Below are 25,072 nucleotides of genomic sequence, written 5' to 3'. Positions count from 1 at the left end.
CCAATGGACTGCCAGGGAATTCCTTAAGAAAAGGACTCCAACTGAAATCTTAAGCCATAACTGTAAAAAATCTATGTGGCAAAAGTAGTCTGTTTTAAATTAATTTTAGGATAAAACTGAGTAAGAACTGTGTGAGTTAATGTTTGATTTTACCCTCTCATGCCAACACATCTGAAATAGTTGGTAAAAATGAAAAAAGAAAAGGCTCCTCCAACCACACCCTAAGACTTTTTTCATATAGTCAGAAACGTGAACGGCCAATACCACAGGCACTTTTCTGATGACTTTTCTGAAAGAATAAAACATTAAAACTACAGAAGGCACATTCTTAATGGTCAACTACGTACCAATGTACCTAATATCTCATTTTCCACTGAGTACACAAGTCAATCATTAACAAACTACATAGTCTGTATCATGTAATATAAATTATATATAAGTAACAGAAGTACACTCTAAGAAATAACTATGAAAGATAAATACTACATAATTCAACAAGTATGGAGGCTGAGGAATACTCTACAAAAGCTCTTCCAATTACAACACATGAATTGTAAAAACCCAAGAAACAGGATTTTAATAATGACTCAAATTGAAAAATACCTTGCCAGAAATCAGCCTAAAAGGTAATGATCTCCTCTGGAGCAGACTCCCGTGATATCGAACCATAAAGGAACCACATTCTTTATTAGCTTGTTCTGCAGCAGGGCCTCCTTCTGAGAAACAAGTTCTGAAATTTGTAGGTATGGGGGAGGGGACGTCCACATGATCAAAGTCACCATCCGAGATCTTTCAACACACAACAGTGTTCACAACTGAATGTGACCCTCTGCCTTGACGGCAAAGACACAGACCACAATAGCGGCTGCTAAAATAATAAACCAAATGCTATTACTACAGGCAATTCACAACAGCCAAAATATGCAGTATACTTTGCACTGGAATAATTTTACTTTTCTGTTACCCAACAGATTCTCTTTAAGCAACAAAGAATATAGAGAAATAGTTTGTGACTAAGAGAACAATACATCAAAAAGATTAAGGCCAAAAATTCAAGTCATCATTTCCCAAGGAAACTTGAAAAAATACCCATGAAAGCTGTAAACCTGTAAAACCCATGCTAATACAACTACAAGTTCTTCCTGCTTTTTGATGTAATACAATGTAATACAACTTAAACTGATGAACAAATAAGAAAATATCGGGGCTTCCCTGGTGGCGCAGTGGTTAAGAATCCGCCTGCCAATGCAGGAGACACGGGTTCAAGCCCTGGTCCAGGAAGATCCCACATGCCACGGAGCAACTAAGCCCATGTGTGCCACAACTACTGAGCCTGAGCTCTGGAGCCCGCGAGCCACAGCTACTGAAGCCCGCGTGCCTAGAGCCCATGCTCCACAACAAGAGAAGCCACCGCAATGAGAAGCCTGCGCACCACAACGAAGAGTAGCCCCCGCTCGCCCCAACTTGAGAAAGCCGCGCACAGCAACAAAGACCCAAGCCATAAATAAATAAATAAATAAAAATTTAAAAAATATATATATACTTCCAATCGACTTAATTAATTAGAAGGCAGACACATTTTCTCAACATGTTTAATTTTCACATGACTCTTTTGGGTTGAAAATTTGCAATAAAAATAACAAACTAAGGCTTTGATTTTCTATCAGATCCATGGATTTTCCACCCAAGTTATCGCAAGTTGCCAGACATCACAAGTTCAATTATGTAATAAATAACTTCCGTCTTTCAGCTGGTATTATACAAAAATCCACAATATGAACATTCAATTTTGGATTCCCAATATCATCTGGCTTTTCAGAATTCTAATAAAGCTACCTAATCTTTTTTAAAAAATATCATAGGTTATACATAGATCGGTGAGTCTTACATCAGCCGGTAATGAAACCACACAACCTAGTTATAAACAGCAATTAAGAGCATGGTGACTAAGAGAAGGGCAAATGTACTTCACAAGAAAAGGTCTCTGAATGGCCAAAAGTATATGAAAAGGTATTCGACATCAGAAGGTACAGAGAAATGTAAATTAAACCACAGTGATATGCCTCCACACACAATAATGGCGAAGACTGACATGACTGACAACACTGACGCTGGCAAGGATCCATCACTGCTCGAGGGGTACGAGGCCGAGCTGACTATGGAAAACTGCTTGGCTGTTTCTAAGAAACATACACATACCTACACTCAGCAACTCCACTCCTAGATATTTTCCCCATGAAAAATGAAAAGTGTGATTTGTAGAAGAATGTTCATAGCAGATTTATTCTTAATAACCCCAAACTGGAAACTGCTCCAAGAATATATCAACAGGAGACTCAACAGAGTGTGGCATATTCACTCAGTGGTAATAAGACACATGCAACAACATATGTGAATCTCAAAAACACTATGTCCAGTGAAAAAGGCCAGAGGCAAAAGTGTATACATTGTAAGATTCCATTAGTATGAAGTTCAGAAACGAAAACTAACATATGATCAAAACAGACAAACTGTTGCCCCTGACACAGAATGGATGGACTGGAAAAGAGCACACAAGTTCCGAAGTTTATGAAAACTGAGGCTGTCAGTTTGTTTTGCCAAACAAAACTCAAATTTTGCATAACAGGCAAGTCCAAATTTTTAAAACGCAAAATTTTAAGTATTTTTAAATTAAAGAATCAGAAAAGAATTTATTTTAAAGTTCACGTAGCAACTCAAAATTAAGCAATAAGTACTTAGGGCTTCCCTGGTGGAGCAGTGGTTAAGAATCTGCCTGCCAATGCAGGGGACACAGGTTCGAGCCCTGGTCCAGGAAGATCCCACATGCCGCAGAGCAACTAAGCCCATGCGCCACAACTACTGAAGCCCGCGAGCCTAGAGCCCGTGCTCCGCAACAAGAGAAGCCACCGCAATGAGAAGCCCGCGCACCACAACAAAGAGTAGCCACCGCTCGCCGCAACTAGAGACAGCCTGCACAGCAATGAAGACCCAAGGCAGCCAAAAATAAATTAATTTTTTTTAAAAAAGAAATAAGTATGTAAGATAAGGTCATGTTCAAGTAAAGAGGTAAGAATCATCTATCACTGATAAATATTACGTAACACTGAAATCTGGAAAATACTGAAGAAACAAATCAAAGAATGAAACTTTTTCTGTTTTAGGCACAAGGCACATTTATTTTTTTAAAGTGTCTTCAGCTTTGGGATTTCACTGTTGGTCCAATGGTTAAGACTCTGTGCTTCCACTGCATGGGGGCACGGGTTCAATCCCTGGTCAGGGAAATAAGATCCCACATGCTGCACGGTGCAGGAAAAAAAAAAAAAATTCAGCTTTATTGAGGGCAACTAAAATTTTCAGGAGAATAATTTACTGATACTACATGCCATCTTTCTCCTCAAAGGTCATAAATAACATTTACTGTAGTTATCAACATAAAGTTCAGCAAAGACTCATATAAAATCTAATAAAGTACAAATTGATAATTTTATGAAACATAATTAGTGCCTCTAAGAAAAGTTAACATTAACTCAGTTTCAAAGGCCCAGACCTGTATCTATTTGCCATATCTGCAAGGCAACTGTGATGAGAGAAAAAAGGCCTTGGAAGTGAAAGATACCACTTAAAATTTTCAAACTGAATTTTGTCCCCAAATTCCTACGAAGGCATTTCAAGTTAAACAAACAAACAAACAGAAAGTAAAACTGTTCAAAAGGAAAAAACCCAGCAGCGTTAACATCTTGCGATCACCTAAGATTTCTCAAGTGCCCTGCCCAAAAGAGTCAAAGAAAACCTGCCTCTGTGGTCACATAATGAGGTTAAGTTTTAAAAACAAGTTCAACTATATCAACAAAAACTGCATTTTTAGTTCAAGATGACATGATCATTATGAACTTACATGTTCAGCGTCCACGGTTTTCTGTAAAAGTTCAATATTCCAAGTAAATTATTGCCACATCAAAGAATCCCACAGTAGTTATTTCACGAATTAACCATGTTCATATATAATGAAAAGGAACTAGAATGAACTACCAAATGATAATTTGATAATTATCAGATTTTTGATAATAAGTTTATTTTTCAACATATACTTAAAACCACTTAAAAACAGCATCTACTGTTACTTACTTTGAAGATACCATGTAAATCAACAAACTAGGAAAAACATTACTGGCAGAATCCATTATGCGTTCATATGCAGTAAATAACATCACAATGTTGTACTGGGGAGAAACTACTCAAACACCAAACAAGTTTAATGTGAACTGTGGTGAGCTGATCATCTATTCAGATGTACTTAAATACAGGGTAAAAAACAGGTGCTGCGCTATGTCAGTGGGGAGGCCAGGATGCTCTTTTGCCCTGGGCACCTTCTACCAAGCCCTCCTTGCTGGGAACTGCTTCTGAGTTAGTGTGTCCCTAAATGGTATTTACATGAAAATACACTGAGGTGGTTAAACATTTTAATGCTTTGTTCTGAACACAAGATGCCAACATTTCATCTAAAAAAAGGGACTGAAAAGTCTAAAAACGGAAGGGAGAGTTTAAAACAAAATCTTGTCATATATTTAAAAGGCACAGAATGTCCTGGTTACTGATTACCAGAGTTTGAGAAATTACTAAGACTGTGCAAACCAGGCATAAAAACCCCATAAAATACAGTCATAAATCTCACTTAACTTTTTGTGACTCTACATCATTTGAACATGCAACACACCCGCCTCAGCAAAGCTCAGAGGCTGCCCCCTGTCCCACTGCTCGGCCGGGGACCCCGAGCCCCCTCCTCAAAGACAGACAGGACCTCCCAAGTGGTGTGGGTGCCTCAGAGCCCCCTCGACTCCCTTTTTTAGACCATATATGCTACTTCCCGCTTTCAGTCACCATGAAGGCTTACGAGAACACTCAACTTTGACAAAAAACTGTGTGATATTAAAAAATCTCACTTTGACTTAACTCCAGTGTGAGTCTGGAAAAGCTGCCTGTTCACAGATTCAACAAAATGCAGCGAGCACGTGCAATGAGAGCCCCTACGCCTTAGGGAATTCACAGCAGCATCCCTCAATACGGTGGTTCAGAATCACTGAATTCTAACAGAAAAAAATGGAATTCAACTGAAACTGTTCACATTACTAATGCATGAGCACTCCTACTGCAGTAAAGCAAAAAAGAGTAGGCAGGCGTTTCAACAGACTCCCCAGAAATCAGTCTGGAATCAAAGGCACAAAATACAGAAGAGCCTGCGCGCAGCAACAAAGACCCAACACAGCCAAATATAGAAAGGAAGGAAGGAAGGAGGGAGGGAGGGAGGGAGGGAGGGAAGGAGGGAGGGAGGGAGGGAGGGAGGGAGAAAGCGAGCTGAAATAACTCTGGAGTTTTGACCACTATAAATTTGTGTGTGTGTGATCATCTAGCTATATCCAAATGACTGAAAAACAGGAAACTTAAATGGTATCTAGGTTGAAAATCAGACTCAAGTTTCTCCTTCCGTTTCCTGGCTACAGTTCAGTGGGGCCCATAGGTAACCTCCCTGTGTGTCTCAGGGGGCACCTGCCCCGAGTTGCCCTGAGCATTAAACAGACACTTTTATTTATGACCATCAATGTGGTGCCCATCTACTCTCCCTCCTCTTCCGTATCCCGGTCATTAATAGCCTTGGTGGACCAAGCCCAGCTACCGTCCACCCCTCTGGACTGGTCTGAATGGTCTGCCTGCCCCCTGGGGTCTCCTACAGTCAAGCCCCCGGGGTCGCATCACTGCCCAGCCCAAGCCTTTCCTACGGCTTCTCGTTTCATCAAGTGAGCCTTGTGGCCTTGGCACATGCTGCTCTAGTCTTGTGTTCTCAATGGGCCAGAACGGCCCCAAGAGGGAGCAAATGAGTTAGATGGCAAAAATCTTAACTCTTTTTTTTGTGTGTAAAGCACAATACAGTATATAAACAGCTATTTGTGGTGCTGAAGTTTCACTGAATGGGAGGGTTGGCGGTCTCAATCACACAAAAATGGGATAAAAAGAGGGCTGAGAACATCCTTGGGCTGGTTCACTCCATTCCTGCCACAATCCCTTCCTTGCTAAATGGTACGCCCTCACCTTGGATTGGGCTCTCCTTCAAGTCCAACTTTCCAAGTCTCCTCCTCCTGTCACTCACATCAGCTCAGAAGCCACCTCCTGCCCGGGGAGGCCTCCCCGACCGTCCGAGCTAAAATGGACAAATCTGTCTCCCCCGCCCAGTGATGTGCACTCCCGGCTGTGTCTACGGCCCTGGCCCAGCCACACCACGTGCTGGAGAACCCTGCTCACCTGCTCTAATACCCACGACACATGAGGAAACAAAACAACCTTTCCTCTCTGGTCACACCTTGGAGAGAGAACACTTCACAATGACAATGGATACTGGAAAAAGTGACCTGTGACTAAGGCGATTCCAATTTTTCAAACAGCAAACTGTACTCATTCAGTCCTTGGGTGTACAAAGTACACATAATTACTACTATCTTAAGAGACAGAAACTTTTTAATTAAAAGAATCATTTCATTTTTTTATGAAGTGTTCAAATTTATATAATAATTCACTGAATAACAAACCATAAATCTTTGGGAATGAACACAAGTGTTTTTTAATATTTTATTAATTCTAGGTAAAGCTAACTTAAAATACAGCTTAGAGACTCCCCTTTTTGGTGTGTAAATGAAGTATCTCCCCCTCCAGTATTTCCAAGTAATACAAGATTTAAAATTCAAAGTGAAATTTTAGTATGAACAGCAAAGGGGAGGGGAAGGATTTTTCTAAAAGAAAGACTTTTCGATTCTTCCTATTCTTGATATTTAAGAAAGGAACTTCAAGTCAGGCACACCAATGTTAACAATATTCATTCCCATCACTGAAGAACTGTAGAATTTTTTTTAAATGAAGATTTCTGAATTTGAGTCAAACGCCCTCCTCTATCACAAAGAATACACTGAGCCATTATTAAACTCACGCGGTACCTCTAGTAAGGGAAACTGTTAATATTCACCACGTCATCTAAAACTCTAACAGAGAACTCTCCCCAGGACATTAACACAGTTTATTTAATGAAATAGGCATCTACTTATGTAACCTAATATTTAAAACACAAGAATTCTTGCAATTCTCATTAGCCAACTTTAGACTTCTTCAAGGCTCTCCCCAGTTCACTTGTGTAATTTCTCTTCCTAAACTTTTACTACTACCTGCAGTGATGCCATCAGTTCTTATCCACATCCGACCTTTACTGACTTTATGCCCTTGGCTGGGGACCGGCGGGAATAACGTTAAGTTCTCACTGTCCACAGTAAGGACACGCAGCACAGCATCTAAAAAACATTAAAGGGGCTTCCCTGGTGGCGCAGTGGATAAGAATCCGCCTGCCAATGCAGCGGACACGGGTTCGAGCCCTGGTCCGGGAAGATCCCACATGCTGCGGAGCAACTGGGCCCGTGTGCCACAACTGCTGAGCCTGCACTCTAGAACCCACGAGCCACAACTACTGAGGCCACATGCCACAACTACTGAGCCCACGCGCCTAGAGCCCATGCTCAGCAACAAGAGAAGCCACTGCGATGAGAAGCCCGCGCACAACGAAGAGCAGCCCCCGCTCGCCGCAACTAGAGAAAGCCTGCGCACAGCAACAAAGACCCAACGCAGCCAAAAATAAATTTTAAAAATAAAAAACATTAAAAAATAATAAATAAAAAACATTAAAAACACACATACCCAATGACCAAGTGATTCAACTAGTAGAAACTTTACACAATAGACATATTCACACACATGCTCTATCTCATGTATCCAACAACATGCTATAAAGCATATAACAGGGAAAAATGAAGTATCAATGAAACACTGTCCCCAAAAGATCTAGTAAACATACCTAACAATGACCTACCAGTAAGTATAAGAAGAGAGAGGGATCTCTCTCATACTCACTGAATTAGGACAATATCCAAAACAGAATATTGTGAGGCAAATGGTAAAGTGTATACAGTGTGCTTACATATGTATTAAGAATGTATACAAATATGCCTGGGAATGCACAGAAACTTCCAGAAGGATACATAAGAAATTAGTAACCACAGCTGACCCTGGAGAGAGAAGCTGGGTGATGCGTAGACAGCACAAAGAAATTTTCACTGTGTACCATCTTTCATTTCCACGTTTGTGTACCAGATGCATATTATTCAAAAAATTCAAAAATATATTGAATTAGTTTATGCCATCAATAGTATTTGAAGGCTAGTTGATTTTTATTAGATGTTAATGCTTCCTAAAATACAATGGTGTGCAAAGGATTATTTCTAGATCTCCAAGAAGGGCTTGAATGAGGCTACAGTACAGGGCCTATTTAGGTTAACTTTTAAACTTGAGGAATAAGAAAATAGGGGTTAATCCACCCCTGGTTTCCACATTGCTTCATGCTGGCCATTAACCAAGTATGAATAAAATGAGTAATTTGTATTAAATGCCCATTTCTATAAAATGCTTTTGTCTGTAATTAACGAATGCATTGGCAGTATTCTATAAAGCCTTAAAGGCTTCCAATGTGAGACTCAGTCCACCAAGTTTCAAGGTTGACCTAAACAGCCATCTACAGATGTGTAAAGGGTGTACCAGCCCCCTAACCTCTATAATTTTTGCACTGGTGAACTATTTGTTTCATACTTTCATTCATCAACTGGTGCTTACTTTGTTGATGACAATCAGATTCTTGAGCCAAGACCATTTCCTAAGCAGAATGATTTTACATACGCAGCACCCTTTCCAGACGTCAAAGGACCTGAAGACCTCAATCCTGACCTTGCTGCTCTGTTCTTACAGGTTGGTAGCACCAAAATTACCTGCCTTGGGGTTCAAAACCAGTCATTCTTGCCTACTTTCTTCCATGTAACCATCCCAACATTCAATTAACCACCCATATTCTGACCAATTTTATAATTCACCGATACATCTTGATTCCTACTCTTCTTCTCCAATCCTTTTCCAGATCTCAACTGGTTGTCCTGCCTGCAGTCTGAGTACAAAGCCATCCTTCCACGATTAATCTAGTTAACATTTATGAAATACAGATCTCAGGACCCTCACTCTCTTGCCAAAAATCTACTAGTGGTTCTTTATCATGGAGTAAGAGCTGACTAGTTTTCCAGTCTCATTTTCGCTAACTTGTTGCTTCATACACCTTTATTAGCCCCCAGCCTTTGTTCATCATGGGCCCTCTCTGATACCGCCTGCTCCTAAAGCAAGACGTAACTTATCCTGGAGATGCCACTCGGACACCTCTACCTCCCCAAACCCTTGGACACGCTCATTCAGTAATTCTCCCCTTGTGTTCTGAAGGGTCCTCTAACCCTCCTACCCTAAGCAACAACGTTCCCTCTCATTCATCCTTTGCAAATCCTTCCCAATTATCTTATTTCCATTTCTCTTCTCCAAACTCCCTGTAACAATTTTGGACAACAGGTTCCGTGTGTAATACATCAAGTCTCCAAGTATACCCAGCTCTGCCACTGAACTGTGCACACAGCAGGTGATGTTTTAAAACGGGTAATGGGATACTAGGTAACCTACTCCAATAAGCCCATCACAACAAAAGACATTCTTTTCTGATAACAAGATTCCAAGACTTATTCTATACTCACACGTGCTTTCTTGAATTTTTCCTTTCTTCTATCTGCTTCCCAATTCATGCAGATGTAACACAAGCCTCACGTTGATTATTAAAAGGTGCTACCCTGCTGGTGTTCACCCCCCTTTCCTGCACTGTCCTTTAGTTACTGTGCTGGATTCTAACCGAGAGAGTCAAAGGTGCTCAAGAACAGGAGCACCTCGTGTCTACCCCACACTGGCTGCCTTGGTCTTAAAAGAAGCAAATACTTTCTGAATGTAGCTGATAGACCTTCTTCAGAATCAGTGATTCAGAATCACCAGCGACTTTCAGCGTATACTAACCTAGGCTCTTTCCAAATATAACAATAATATATTCCCTTACAATTCATTCGTGGGCCCTATACATTTTTAAAAAATCATTTTATTTTATTGAAAAATACAGTATTAAGTTATCATAGGACAGCAACAAAATGTGTACATTAAATTAGCATTTTAATACCTATGTTATTTTTAATGATGTGATAAAATTCCTTTTAAAAAAGCAACACTCATTGTAGCACTAGCACCCATGCTGCCTGAGTGTATGTGTGCTCACAGGCCGTCCAAAGGAAAAGAACTATTTAGGGACAAACAGGAAAAATATTGTAGTTATCTGTCACAACGAATCCTCCAGTGTTCATTCAATGGTAATCTCACCGAGAACACATACGATCCAGAAAAGCACTGGAGCTGAAGGGGCCCGGTGTCAGTGTCGCCACCACTGCTCTACCAGGGACAGCTCAGGTGGAAGCAGAAAAGGGAGGCCTCCAGAGGGGAGTCTGGGGTGAGGAGGGAGCCACATAAAGACGGTGATGAAGAATAATGGAAACTGAGGAAATGGTAAAGATAAAGGATGCTGGGGAAAAATTTATGGAAAACTTATATCGTTCAAACACCTAATTAATTGGTCTTAAAAACCAATTCTTTCTACACTATTAAGTATATAGAAAATTTAACCATGGCTCAAATAAATGTATTAAAATATATTTGTATTTCAAATACTACATATTAGCTTATAGAAAAAATTAATTGAAAGTCTGTCTAGGGCTTCCCTGGTGGCGCAGTGGTTGAGAGTCCACCTGCCGATGCAGGGGACGTGGGTTCGTGCCCGGGTCCGGGAAGATCCCACATGCCGCGGAGCGGCTGGGCCCGTGAGCCATGGCCGCTGAGCCTGCACGTCCGGAGCCTGCGCTCTGCAACGGGAGAGGCCACAGCAGTGAGAGGCCCGCGTACCACAAAAGAAGAAAAAAAAGAAGTCTGTCTAACTCGGCCTGGTTACACTTATCTGACCTCCAACAGAAGTCAGACAATATATATACAACTGTAACATGCTGATTATTAACCAAAATGGCACCATAATGTAAACCAGAAAAACTTTCCAGACCTTTCCAAATATTGCATTATACATTTATCTCCCAACTTTTCAGCAGCTATGAGGTCAAGGAGAGAAAAAAATCTCAAAACAGAAAACTGCTTCTTGCAGGTCCCCAGACGATGGAAACCCCACGCTTCCTAACTTGCACACATTAATTTGTATTCACTGTAAAATATCTAGTGAGGAGACTTACAAGAATATACTATGTTTAGCAAACGAAAGGCAAAAACCAAAATGCAGGAACTAAGTACTATCTATGATATAATTAAGAAAAGGGTTAACCTATGTTCTAGAAACATTTTAAAGGCAATCCAGAAAAGCAAACAATGCCTATTTCATAAGTAATTTTTAAAATCCTTCCAATCCACCCAACTGAACAGTAATAAATGTTAAGCAAAAGACCACAATAATGGAAGCAAACAAGTAAAAACAGGATAGGTGGAAGGGAGCCGGGAGCCTTAAGGACCCCTCAGAGTACGGAAAAATTACACACGCTTGAATAGAAATTAACAACACAAAAGACCGAAAAAGAGAAGTTTCTTCAAACTATGTATTACATGCTTTTCTGCCTTCGGTTCACACTCAATTAGAAAAAACCTGACTCTCCTGGAGAGAACACTTTATAAACTGCTTCCATTTCCCCCCAATGCCTGGGGGTCTGGTCCTCCAACACCAAGCTCCAGTGTGCAGCTCAGCCAATACACAAAACATGCCCTGAGAGCTCTTAAGTTGAAAGATGTTAAGAGCCCCTTGAGCACTGTTCCAGTTGTGAGACGCTTGTCCTTCATACCACCAACCCCACCTCCCCTCCCCTCTATCCAACCCAAATCACTCCCTTTACTTTTGCTCTCCTTTCTCCTCATACTTTCTTCTTAGACATATTTCTATGGAGACACATGTAAGGGTACGTACGTACTCTCCCAAATTCTATTAAACACTGGGCCTCCCTCACATTCTCTGCTGGCTCTTCTTGCTCTGAGTCTCCACTATGATGACAGCTGTCTAAGAACTTGCATTTCTCCCCCTGGTTTCTCTCACCACTCACTTGACTTCAAGCACACAGTATGCAGGGACCAATTCCACTTTCTTCATTATGCACAGGCTGAGACAAAAACTGCTCAATAACCGTCTACTGAATGAATAAGCAATCTGGGATTCTTGTCCACACACATTAGCTGGTACTGAAAACTCAAATCTATGCCATTACTCCCTATGTTCCTCCTGGATTTTTCCTCAGACCAGCTCAAGACATGCAAGTGCCAACTGTGCTAACATACTGGGAACACTGATGAAAGATGAATAAAATGCACGCAGGACACAAACGAGTGTCATACACTGAGAAAGCGACAGGAATGAGGAGGGGTGGCATCTAGCTCTGTGGGATTGGAAATGCTCTTCCTTAAGGGACCTTGGGAGACAGAGGAGACACCTCAGTGCTCACTGAGCAACAGACAGAAGGTCAGTGGGGTTGGAAACACACACTGAGAGCACATCCAGTAAAGCCCTGTGGCCTATGAGACCAGCTGGGATTTAATTCAGACGGGAAGTATTGCATTTGAAACAGCAGAGGGACTTTTCAGAAAGAAGCGCAAGATACTACATGCAGAATAAGTCCAAGAGCGACAGTAAAAGCAGGACCAGATAAGAGGGTCTTGTAGTCACCTTCTGTGATAGATGACAGGGCCTTGAGAGGTCACTGTTTACCAGGTACAGAAGCTTTATACAGTTTTTAAAACCCCGACAAACCACTGTAGTAACTCAAAACCAAAATATTACAAAACCCAGCAGACATACGTTCCCTCTCCTTAGAGCAGCTACACCCACCCCCAGTCCTGAACACTTACCTTCCATGTCTCAGCGAAGGGCATCACCACCAGCCCAGCACCCAAACCAGACGCTACAAGGCTACCCTGCATCTCCCTCTCCCACCAAATCACTACAGTCGCCCTCAGTATTTGCAGGGTACTGGTTCCAGGACCCCCTCAGATACCAAAATCCAAGGATGTCCAAGTCTCTTCTATAAAACGGCACAGGATCTGAATATAAACTGTGCGCACCCTCCTATGCATTACGTGTCTTCGGAGCACTTACGGTACCAAACACAATGGAAATGTTATATAAACAGCTGCCTGTGGCAAATTCAGGGCTGCTTTTCGGAACTTTCTGGAATTCCCCTCCTCCCCTCCAAATTTTCAATCGACTGCTAGTTGAACCCGTGGATACAGAACCCAGGGACACAAGGGCGACTGTGGTCTGTTAAACATGCTCTACATGTGACATGGCTCTGTCTGGAATCTGAACCACCCTCACAGATACCAAAGATCCTTCCCAGCAGCGTGTGCAGCTGGGGGCGGGGGCTAGGGAGTGCACCAGTGGTCTGTGTGGTCTACCGGCTCTCTATTTACGACCCAGCCACTCCTGCGCTCAGAACTGTCACGACTCCCACTCCCTCACCTTCTCGGTGAAGTCCAGACTCCACAGCTTGGAGCCACCTTCACTTCCCGGCTCTTACCTGCTCACTGACGCCCCAGCCTCGTCCTCACCACCCCACAGCCCTCCCTCCCGCTCCCGCCTAAAAACCTACAATGGGCAAGTACTTACTCACCTTCAAGACTCGCTCAAAAGTGATCATCTTAGTGAAATCTTCCCAGCGTGAGTGGATATTCGCTTCTGGGTTTTCAGAGTATTTCCCAGTTGCTTCATTACTACCACCTGGTCTAAAGGTTTGATTACAGCTCTACATATATCCATGAACTCCAAATCCCAAGAGGGCAGGTGCCATATTTTGTTCATTTTTGTATTCCAGTTAGTAAATAGTCTGTCCTACAGTTGGTGTCATTCATTCATTCACTAAACAAGCATTTAATAAGGACTTGCTAGGAAATGAGGATAAATCACTAAATGATGGATAAGGTCCCTACTTTCTCACAGCTGACATCCTGGATTAAATTAAGTAAATAAATGAAGACGAAAATTTCACACAAAGTTTTAGGAGAAATCCTGTATGGCAATAAAGCTTCTTCAGGACTTGCAATATTAAATATTTTATGAAGAGAGTATCATAGAAAATAAAAGAAAAGCTACAAAATGCAGGGAGTAAAATGCAGACAATGTGTACAACTACTTCTTGAGAACTGGGAGCTCTGCCCCGTCGGCCACTCCCATACAAAACACCAGCTAATCACCCCACAGGAAAGCAATCTCACCGACACCTCATGGTGAGCATATACTTAGCAAACCCTAAAGTTCAACCTCAAGTTATTCATTTTAAAAGATTAAAAATAAACAGATTCGGGGGCTTCCCTGGTGGCGCAGTGGTTGAGAGTCCACCTGCCGATGCAGGGGACACGGGTTCGTGCCCCGGTCCGGGAGGATCCCACATGCCGCGGAGCAGCTAGGCCCGTGAGCCATGGCCGCTGAGCCTGCGCTCCGCAACGGGAGAGGCCACGGCAGTGAGAGGCCCGCGTAACGCAAAAAAAAAAAAAAAAAACAAAACAGATTCGTAATTACAGACCATGTAACAAGATTAGGGGATTAAAATCATGTAAGGAAAAGAATAAAATCTGGCAGTTACTATCCTATCCTAGACCAGCATTTCCCAGAAGAAAAATAATGTAAACAAAAGAAAATTTAAATTTCTTAGAAGCTACATTGACGGGGGAAAAAAGCAACAGATGAAATTAGCTTAATAGTATACTTTATTTAACCAAATATACCCAAAATATTACCATTTTAACAAGTAGCCATATGAAAAATTGAGATATTTTACATTCTTTTCTTCATACTAAGTCTTCGCAATTCTGTGTATATTTTACACATCTAATTCAAATGGTAAATTTTCTTCAATACTTATGTGTATTTAGATTTCATTAAAGATGCAAAAGTAAATTCACATACCCAAGTTGTTCCGAACATGCTTAACACTGTATTGATAACGGAATTTAAGGTAATTATAATACAATTAAAACCCAGCCCCAGCCTCACCCATCCCGTGGCGAAGGCCCAACAGCGACCTGTGGCCGCCACATGAGTGGGGCTCCTGCAGTGGACTGACTGCACCACCCAGCCCACGACAACTCCGTCCCATCAACACGGACTACATCAAAGAGGATGCTGTCCCTTACCTCCTGAGATAGTCATTTTCTAGTCTCCTTATCTAAAACAGCTGTCATTTTCTCTACCCAGATGACCAGGTGATAAGTTACCTCAATTATCTGTCACTTTGTTTCTCCAGATCTAGAATGCAAGTGCCAGGGAGCTGCATATGCAGTGCCCAGACCACAAGATACCACTGCCAACATGGCAACTGTTAAAACCAGTACTGTTTTACATGTTGCTAAATTATTTAATGTGTATTATACTTATATGACCTGTAAAAAAAGAATGACTAGGAACTGGTTGTGACAGGCACTCTTCTTCCGTATTGTTCAAGTAACTGCAAGATAATTCAAATTATCAGATCTGTATTTTTAACCCAGAGAATTCATCCAGTCATTGGTCTAAAAGATCGTAATGTGAATACCTTAGCTTACCTTACCTCTAACACTAGAGGCACAAATACTAGGATATGGATTAAATTTACTATTCTTCAAACATAAGCACATTACACTGCAAGGCAGAAACTAAGAATGTGAATATGTATTTTCTATACTGTACTTCCCACCCCCCAAATCTGGAGCAAGAACTTCTGATCACCCTCTTACAGATATTTTACAAGATTTAATGGCTCCAGACAAAGGTCCATTAAGCATAATACACAGCTAAGAAGCAAAAAAAAAAAAAACAAGGTCTTTTAAATTTTCCTAATAAATCATCATGCATAAGTCTAAACAGCAGCAACAGATCATAACCCTTTTACGACTCCCTGGAAGAACAGTGGTGGGGTGCTGAATACGGGAGGGTGGAGGCAGCAAGAAGGACAGGGAAATCACAATCTGAGTCAGAAAAATTCACTAATGTATAGACTGGAAACAGAAATGCAAGACAGTTTCCTTCTTCAAAATTTATCATTTTTCTGCATTCATGTGCCCAAAGATAGTTAAGCACCGACTTCTGCAGAGATATAATTCACTGCAGTGTCCAAGTACTGCCACAGGACTTCAAATCATATTTTGGTTGAAGAAAACTAGTAATCAACAGTCAAACAAGAAAAACAAATGCATCTAGAAATCTATCCACATAAATTTGCTTTAGAGGGTGGATGAAACAAAGCTTTACTCTCATTATCCTGCATGAATTCCTGCTGGAAAATAGGTTAATGAGTCACCTTGGGGTAGAAGCTGAGCCTCCTAAGTCCTGGACTCCCAAGGAGCAAGGAATCTGAATCCTTAATAAAAATGAGGGCAGGGTCTGTGGATGAGGACTTCCTTGATCACAGATAACATGCCTTCCCAGAGCCACACCCATTTCTGTCTCACAAAAACAGAAAAATGCTTGGTCAAAGTGGATTTCCTGGTGTTAGGGTTAGTCTGTGGGAAGCGGGACAGAGAGGCGCCCAGGAGACAGCTGGGTTACAATAAGAAACAAGTCTCCACACTTGTTTTCTATGCACTGATATTCTTAGCTAACACACACCACAATGTTTTAGAAACTATCTTCCAAGATATTTAGAAGGCTGCAAACCAGGCGATTATTTCTTTGCACTACCACAGTCACAATTTTTTTTGAAGAAACTACTGTCAATATATTAACTATGTGCTCTCATTATGGACCAATTTCGTTGTTTCAACGTACTATATGATTTTGAATAGACTTTCAAACATATATACGTTAGCATAAATCTTTGTAAAGTCTCACAAGGCAGGTTATAGCTCTTTACAGCTTAAAATTACTTAACAATTCCCATTTATTGAACTCCTCAGTGGGCATTACTTTCTAAAGTGAGTAACGAAAATCGAAGCTGCAAAGCAAAGGAAATTACATTTAATAAATATACTCATGGTCTTAGAAAATATATTTATCAAATCTTTATCCTCAATCTAGAAAAGCAAAAGATGAGCTCACACAAAGGCCATCATTTTAATCCATCAAAATAGTGTCATATTTACCAGGATGGTAAGCCATGATCAGGAGTTTTCTAGCACCTTCATCTGGCACACGCATGTTCCAATACACTAACACAAAAACAAATTATTACACCGTTTCATTCTCATACTGCTAAGAAGAGTTGAAAATCAGTTAAGTGAAAAACTTTACAAAATTTTCAAAATGTATTTATATTTCTCTGTATTCCCTCTTCACTTGAATTAACTAGATTTGTGAACACAACAATAAAATCCCAGTTCAAAAAGAGCATTATATAATAAACACACATTATGTCTAAGACTCAGCACTCAATAGCCATGACATAGCCTGGTCAAGAATAATGGACTTTTTGCAGTTCTTGCCAGTTGGCAGTAGCTCGGAGAGCTTGAGAGTGTTTTGGTTTGTCTCAACAATTGGCCAGGGGTCCTACAGAATACACAACGTACCACGACAATCATGTATGCCACCACTAACGAAAATCAACCAACCAAAAATGGTACTGTGCCTCTTTAGAGTAACACTTTAAAAGCAGAGGTTCTCAAAGTGAGGTCCCCAGACCCAACATATCGGTATCACCTGGGAACTTGTTAGAAATGCCCATTATTTAGCCCCACCTGAGACGGGCTGAATCAGAAACTCTTGAGGTGCAGCCCAGAAATCTGTGTTTTAATGAGCCCTCCAGGTGATTCTAATGCACACTTATGTGGGAGAAACATCAATTTAGAGGGACATCCACGGCTCCTGTATTTTAATTTAAAGCAGGGATTTTTTTTCCCCACTGTTGTATCTCGGCCGTGGAAAGGGTCCAGAATGCACTAGGCCCTCTCAGTACAAAATCAGTACAACAAATAAATGAGTACAGTGAAATTCTGAATGACATGGCTCCCCATAAATTCTTTATGACTGAGAAAGTACCATTTTGTAGACAATTACTCCAACTATTACGCTCAGTTTGCTAAACTGTTGGCTCCATAGTTATTCTGTTTAAGATATTCTAACCATATCCATGAAGATGTAAATGTTCTAACCAACTCAAAGAGTGAACATTATAAACAGCCACTGAGCAAGTTACTACTGCCCCCAACGCTAAAAAGATCAGAAATTATTAAAAGAGAATCACAATGTCAAGTTGTTTGCTTTTCTTAATATATAAAAACCCAATGCCACACTTGTATTACATTTGATATGAATTTACATTATATAATAATTTAAATATACCCTGAGGAGAAATTAACTAAAATTATTCTGGCAAAAAGTACAATAAAATAAGATGGTTTCTCTATTTTCATGTATTACATAATATGGATAATTTGCAGAAAATAATTTTTTTAAACAAACACACAAAAATAAAAATGTATGTAACTTGGGCCAAACATGGCAAAGATAAACATATGCAAAATCTCATTCACAGAAGTCTGGTTGGCTGACATTTTGCATAAAAGAAGTCAGAACTCCAGGAAGAAAGTGTCTTAGAGATCCAGTCACAAAAATATGACATGAAACTTTACGGATTTCTGCGGCTACTCATTTAAGTTTTTTATACTACCTCATATATATAAATATTCTACCTTAAACTGAGATGTATAACACATAATAAAAATGAATTTGATTTTGAAATGACAATTTCAGAGTTGGAAACAAATTCCAGGTATAAACATCAATTCCAAAACCTTCAATACCACCACCACACTTACATGGACCATCATTTAAGACATACAAGATCCACTTACATTATTACTGAAGGAATCAATGAAGAGCTCTTGTATTTAATGAGTAACTGAAAACTATTTATTTTTTATACTTTTTAAAAAATAAGGAATATTTAAAAAAACCTTGTATTCAAACTAAATACACATCTTAATTCTACCTAATCCTAATAATTCGAGTCTTAATTTTTAGACAGAAGTACCTTGCATGAAATTTGGGTGATTATATTCTATGAAACAGAATTGACATTTTACTTACAAGCAGAATACCATTTCTTTTGAAATTCATTACTTTAACTCAGAATGACAAATTTATACAGTAATTCTAACTGAAGATTTTTAAATAAACATAGTCAATAAAATAGAGTATCTGTTGCAGAGGGAGGAGTTGGTAACTATAACAAGTGATTTGAGCCAAATACAATATACTTGAAAAAGAATTTTTTTTAATGTGTATTATGAACTCTGGCTATATTACTCTAAGAAATGCAGTATCCTTCATCAAAAAAATAAAAGCTTCTCTTACTGAAATATCATTTAAAAACAAGTACACACTGCTAATTCCACCAGGTAAATAAAAATATAATCTAATAATAAGTTTCAACCAAAAGGAATAAATATATTTATAATCTAAACATGGTTTTATACAAAAAGATAAAAAGTCAAATAATATTCCCAAGGGAACATAGCACTCTGGACCTTTAAATATTCAGTCATGTAAGATTCAAACTTCAACCAGTAATAATGTTATTCAGTAATCAAGGAAACAAACTTTCAAAATATTTTTCCTACATTCAGAAGATAGTGCTATTGATTAAAAAAGAACTAATACAATATATAATGCATAAATCCTGATTTTAAAGATCAGCAAACTATTTTAAAAAGTTATGATCAGGGGGCTTCCCTGGTGGCGCAGTGGTTGAGAGTCCGCCTGCCGATGCAGGGGACACGGGTTTGTGCCCCGGTCCAGGAGGATCCCACATGCCGCGGAGCGGCTGGGCCCGTGAGCCATGGCCGCTGAGCCTGCGAGTCCGGAGCCTGTGCTCCGCAACGGGAGAGGCCACAGCAGTGAGAGGCCCGCGTACCGCAAAAAAAAAAAAGTTACGATCAGATACTATTAAAAATAGTGAAATTCTTCACCGTTTTCCCAGAGTGACATTCCATAAGTTACTTAACCACGTCCAACGGGGAAACTGCGCATACTTCATTTTACACAGCTGGGAAACCATACTTTACTCACATTACAACTGCTTCCCATTTTTAAAAATTTAGTAGTGAAGGGTGCTGGAAAGGAAATAACACTTTTGGAAAATATGAAACTACTGTCAATTCATTTAATCCTCATTTATTTACGATGAGATAACCCACGCTGGGCTACACCACTTAAGAGATGGCCTGACTGCTTACTTGAAGTAGCACCCCTGCCCCAACTCCACGAGCCCCTGTCTAGGAGTATCTAACCAACTAGGAAGTAAAGACAGGAAAACATTTACAACTGTGGAATCTACGAGTCAGGTATGTGGGTGTTCACTCCCTTATTCTTGAAAACAAGTCTGACTTTAAAATCACTGCTACCCTCTCAAATTTCAGGAATATATTTTAACATGTTATTAGATATTGTAACAGAACTCTTATCAGGAAAAAAAAAAAAAACCCACCACATTTAAATATCCCACTACTCCCCAGGAAATTTCCTGTTTTTCCAAGTAAAGTGTCCCTTTCATTTCTGACTAGTGCCATTTGACACCAATATCAAATTTTTTAAAGGTTAAACATACATTTGATCACATTCTTTCACAAAACATTTCCCTTCAATTACATATTTATCTTCTTTCTCTCATCCAGAATCTAAGTTGTAATTATAAACCCAACCCCAAATTATTAATAAGTGACTATTAACCATTCATCGTGACATTTAGCAATTACTATATAGAGTTTACATATAACACCAAGTTTCTGAAATATTCAACAAGTACGTTTCTGAATAAAATGTGATGGTATGATTTCAATTAGTATTTGGGAAACAAGATCCAATTCAGTTACTGTCATTGCTGATAATCTCTATTTCTATTAAACGGCAATTCCAAGTAAAACAGATATTTTTCTCCATTACTGATATTGTAGGATTAAAAACAAATATTTAATCTCTTCCAATGAACTCTCAGCACTGATTTTAAGCAGAAAAATCCAACTCAATGAAGAATAACAAATTAAGCTTTATGAAATACAAGTGAACCAATAGTTCTTTAAAAACTGCATCTGTCAAGAAGAAAATGAATACATTTATTCTCAAAATAAACAAAAATGGGGAAATTAACAAAATACATTGCTAAAATAAAACAATTGGAAAATAGGTATTCCTTTATTTGTGCATGTTAATAATAGCATATGAAACCTAAATCCTGCAGACTTTAAATTCAGTGTTTCAAATCATTACACAAAAAGAAACATAATATTGTGATGTTATAATACTAAATCTGTTTCATATTATCTTTTTATGGAAAGAATTATGGGAGCATATATGACAAATTCACAGTTATTTAGAAAAGCTAGTACTATTCTTTATTTTTATATTTACTGGTTTTAAGCAAATGACATTCAAATGTCTTCCTTGGTATACTCTTTCACAAGAAAAAACAATGACTGAGCGAGCCACAGAGTTGTTTAACTGGACAAAAACACTAAAAACTGAATAACTAGCAATTCACAGATGCTCCACTTGACTGTCACTCAGAAGCTGACTGTTCCCAGGGTAAACTTGGTAAGAACTGGAACAAGGACTTTCTCGATGCAGGGACAAAGCTGTGTAGAGCTCTGTTCTTGGAGCCAGAGTGAGCCGGACACTAGAAAGTTCAGGAGATTAGGGCATCTCTTTGTGCAATGCTTTCAAATGTTCTTGAATGAATCGTATAGAATTTCACAGCCTTGGCCAAAGATAGCTTGGAATTAACATCAAGGATAAAGTTTCTCCCAATTTTACTTCAGCTTTGAAGCAAAATACAATGCTAAACATTACCTAAGAATTATATGAATAAAAATAACAGATGATGGGAAAGGTATATATTTAGGTGCAAGAGACATCACTCAAAAATCGTAACTGATGTTAAAACTCCCCACACTGCAATTAATGTCACAAATCAGAACAAATCCCACTCCCTGCCAACTCACACTCACGGAAAACGTGATGAGAGTCTTTGATTATTATTTTACAATCTCCATTATCATGCTTTCAAAGATTTGCCAAAAACAAAAGAACACTGCAAATTTTAGAAGATAATTCCATCCATACTGTTGTGTCTAAAAAATAGAACATAAAATAGTACATAAGAAAAGTTTGATACAAAAGCATGCATCTCAATCATGCTTTACACTCAACTGCTTTTACGCAAGAATTTAAATCAGTAACCAAACTTCTTTCTTTCCAAAGTATGCCTTCCAGCAAAAACAGAAACCATGCAAAGATGAGGTAATATTTACATACTGTTCACTTTAAAAAAGCACATTATTCTTCAGAAAAATGCTAAAAGCATGATATACTAACACACTGAAATGTTATGTGAGAAATAACTATGCTATGACCAATGCCTGATGCCTCAGATTTGTGGTTTACATTAAATACATGATTCCTCAAATGTAATTCTAAATTAAACATGTCTAACATACAGAATTTTAAACATAACGAGGACTCTGCTTTGGAATAAAAATCCCAATGTGATAAGATGTTTCTCCATACTATTGAAAATCAATCTTCAAAACACATATTTGACAGTAGAGAGATCTGATTCCAATAACACTAGCCATACTCAAGTTAATTCTGTTTTTTAAAATCACCACTTGAACTGTATTCCTGGGAGACAAGCACACCTAGCCTGTCAGACAAGTTTTGCTGGAGAGACTCCTGAGCGACAGAAGAACATTCACAACCCTGCAGAGTCAGGCCACCTTGAACACTTCTAGAAACCAACATGCTCAAGAAATGCCCAATTTCTTCTAAATCACACAGCAAATCCTCACCTAACATCCAACCTAACAGTATTGTTTGATTTTAAAGAAAATTTAAAGGGTAAGATCTAGATATTGACACCAAATAAATAGCAGATAAGATTAAAAATAAGACATTATTTTATAACCAAAAGAGATTTGCCTTCAAACAGGTTTTTTTTTTCCAAGATTCAAAAGATTTATTTGGAAAAATCAGCACAGGACAAAGATATCCTTAATATTCCTCCTCAGAATATTTGAATATTCAGAATCTATATGAAATGTAGACAGCAACTCTGAGTTCACAGGACATCAACGGTGCATACAGATGTAATCCCCATACCCGCCCTCCCCAATGTGCTACTCTGTCTGCCCCTTAGTGACATCAGTTTTCACTAAGCTTCTACCTTCAGGGCAACTTGCACAAACTAAAAAACAGAAAATCATTTGCATTTTTAAATGGCTGGGATTAAAGCAACCAAAGTATTACTATTACAGCAAAGTTTAGTAAAACTATAAGAGAATACCACTAATAACATTTTAAAATTATCCAAGATGATTTCTTTATTGAGATTAACTACATAGAATTCACAGTACTATGGCATACTTATATTTAGCTAAAGTCACAAACACATTTGAACATTCACAATGATGAGTATCATCATTACCATTCTAATCTACAAAGCTTATGAATAAAGAAAAATACAAAAACCTCACGTTTTACAAAAAAAAAAAAATTTTAACGTCTACATACAATAACAATAAAACCACTTCTAGGTAACAGGTAAAAGTGTATTGTTTTCCTCTAAGTAGTCAGGAATGAAAGAATGTTTAATACCTACGACGCTTATTAGGGCCTTCAAAGTTGCCCCCTTGGCTTCCTCTACCAAAACCACCAGGACCACCACTACCAGGACCTACACCACTCATCGGTGCTTGGGGGGTCTCAGAGCCTGTTCTACTACCCATAGGTGAGCCCATCTGAGACGGTGGTCCTTGTGGAAATCTATCATTGTGCTATATAATACCACATAATACATGTGAAGTCCATTTGGAACACACCAAATGTAAGTGACAAGAAAAATTGGCAAAATCCCAAGTGGTGGTGTCATGAAGTTCAGCAGAAAGTCCAGCAGAATCAGGATCACACATAGAAGGAAGAAAGGAGCAATTTAATTAGTTACTATGTTTAAAAAATAAAAGAAGCATCTGAATGAAGAGTTACATTTTGCTAATGCTATGCCCCAATTTCATGAAAAAAGAACTGATTTTATGAAGTGAATGCCATCTTAAACCTAATTAGTTATTATTATACTGTTCTGATCTCTCTTTTTTTAATTATTTTTTTTTTTTGGCAGCACCGCACAGCTTGCGGGATCTTAGTTCCCCAACCAGGGATTGGACCCAGGCCCTCAGCAGTGAAAGGGCCGAGTTCTAACCACTGGACAGCCAGGGAATTCCCTCTCTCTTTTTCATTAAAGTTTATACTGCATGTAACAGCGCCGTGTAATAAAAATACTATTTTTTTAAAATCAGAGAGACAAAACTAGGGAGCAGCATCACATTGTTTGAAAAAGTAAACATAAAAATTTCAATAGCAGTGCTTTTAACATAGAAAGCATGAGTATAAACACAAAGTTATAATTTCAGTATGAAAACTTATGAGGTGTTTTTCTGGAAAGACTATCACTGGGAAAATAGATTTAGTTTTTAAAAGCTGACAATTAGCGTGTACTACTAATAGCAGAATTAAAACACTTGAATTATGTATTTTGTAAAACTTCACAGTAATAACCACATATATTAATCTCAAAGGTTGAACAGAACTCCCTACATGCAGCAGTAAAATATCACTGTGAAAAAGACTAACGGGGATATTTAAATAAACTTGACCATTTCTGCGGGAGGTATGGAAAAGCAGGCCAGTTACTTTTACTTTTAACTCTCTGCTGATGATTATATGCTACACAAAATTTAACCAAAGTATTTACAAATTTTTACTAGCTCTCAGACATTTTACTACAAAATAAGCCTCCAATGGAGGAAACAGGAACACTAATTAGTATGCAACATCTGACCTGATCACAGTCGATATTACGGCACTGCCTCATTATCTCCCTATGTTAACACTCATTTAAAAAACCTGTCAGCATGTCCAATTTGTCCAAATTCTTAAAGGACTGTATTTAAAGTAAATAAATTTTAAAATAATAGAACACCGCATCCATCAGTTCTAAGACGCACATTCACTGCTCACGTCTCTGAGATCAGGAGGGTTTAGAGCTGATGGCAGGTCTGCGTTTAACAGCAGCACCTTTTCTTTCTCAGGAGC

The 25,072-nt window shown here is 39.0% G+C and overlaps 1 protein-coding gene across 11 annotated transcripts in view; it reads right to left on the bottom strand.

Annotated features, from left to right (window-relative positions):
* PSPC1 (paraspeckle component 1) overlaps positions 1–25,072 on the bottom strand; it is a 118,058-nt gene that overhangs the window by 36,349 nt on the left and 56,637 nt on the right. For 10 of the 11 annotated variants that reach the window (XR_016388760.1, XR_016388765.1, XR_016388759.1 and 7 more), the window contains exon 9: positions 13,635–23,757. Coding sequence is in view for 1 of the 11 variants with exons in the window: in XM_022574440.2 (XP_022430148.1) it covers positions 23,572–23,757 (186 nt within the window). In the remaining 10 variants the exon portion in view is untranslated. Of the gene's footprint in view, positions 1–3,147; positions 23,758–25,072 lie in introns of those variants that run through there. The other variant, XM_022574440.2, reaches the window with a different exon arrangement.

The sequence above is a fragment of the Delphinapterus leucas genome, chromosome 18 (genome assembly GCF_059928025.1).
Source record: "Delphinapterus leucas isolate spDelLeu-1000000601 "Yukka" chromosome 18, BTC_Dleu_Yukka2, whole genome shotgun sequence".
Lineage (NCBI taxonomy): Eukaryota > Metazoa > Chordata > Mammalia > Artiodactyla > Monodontidae > Delphinapterus > Delphinapterus leucas.
The sequence above is the reverse complement of the archived record's forward strand: the minus strand, read 5'-3'. Positions and strand labels throughout refer to the sequence as shown.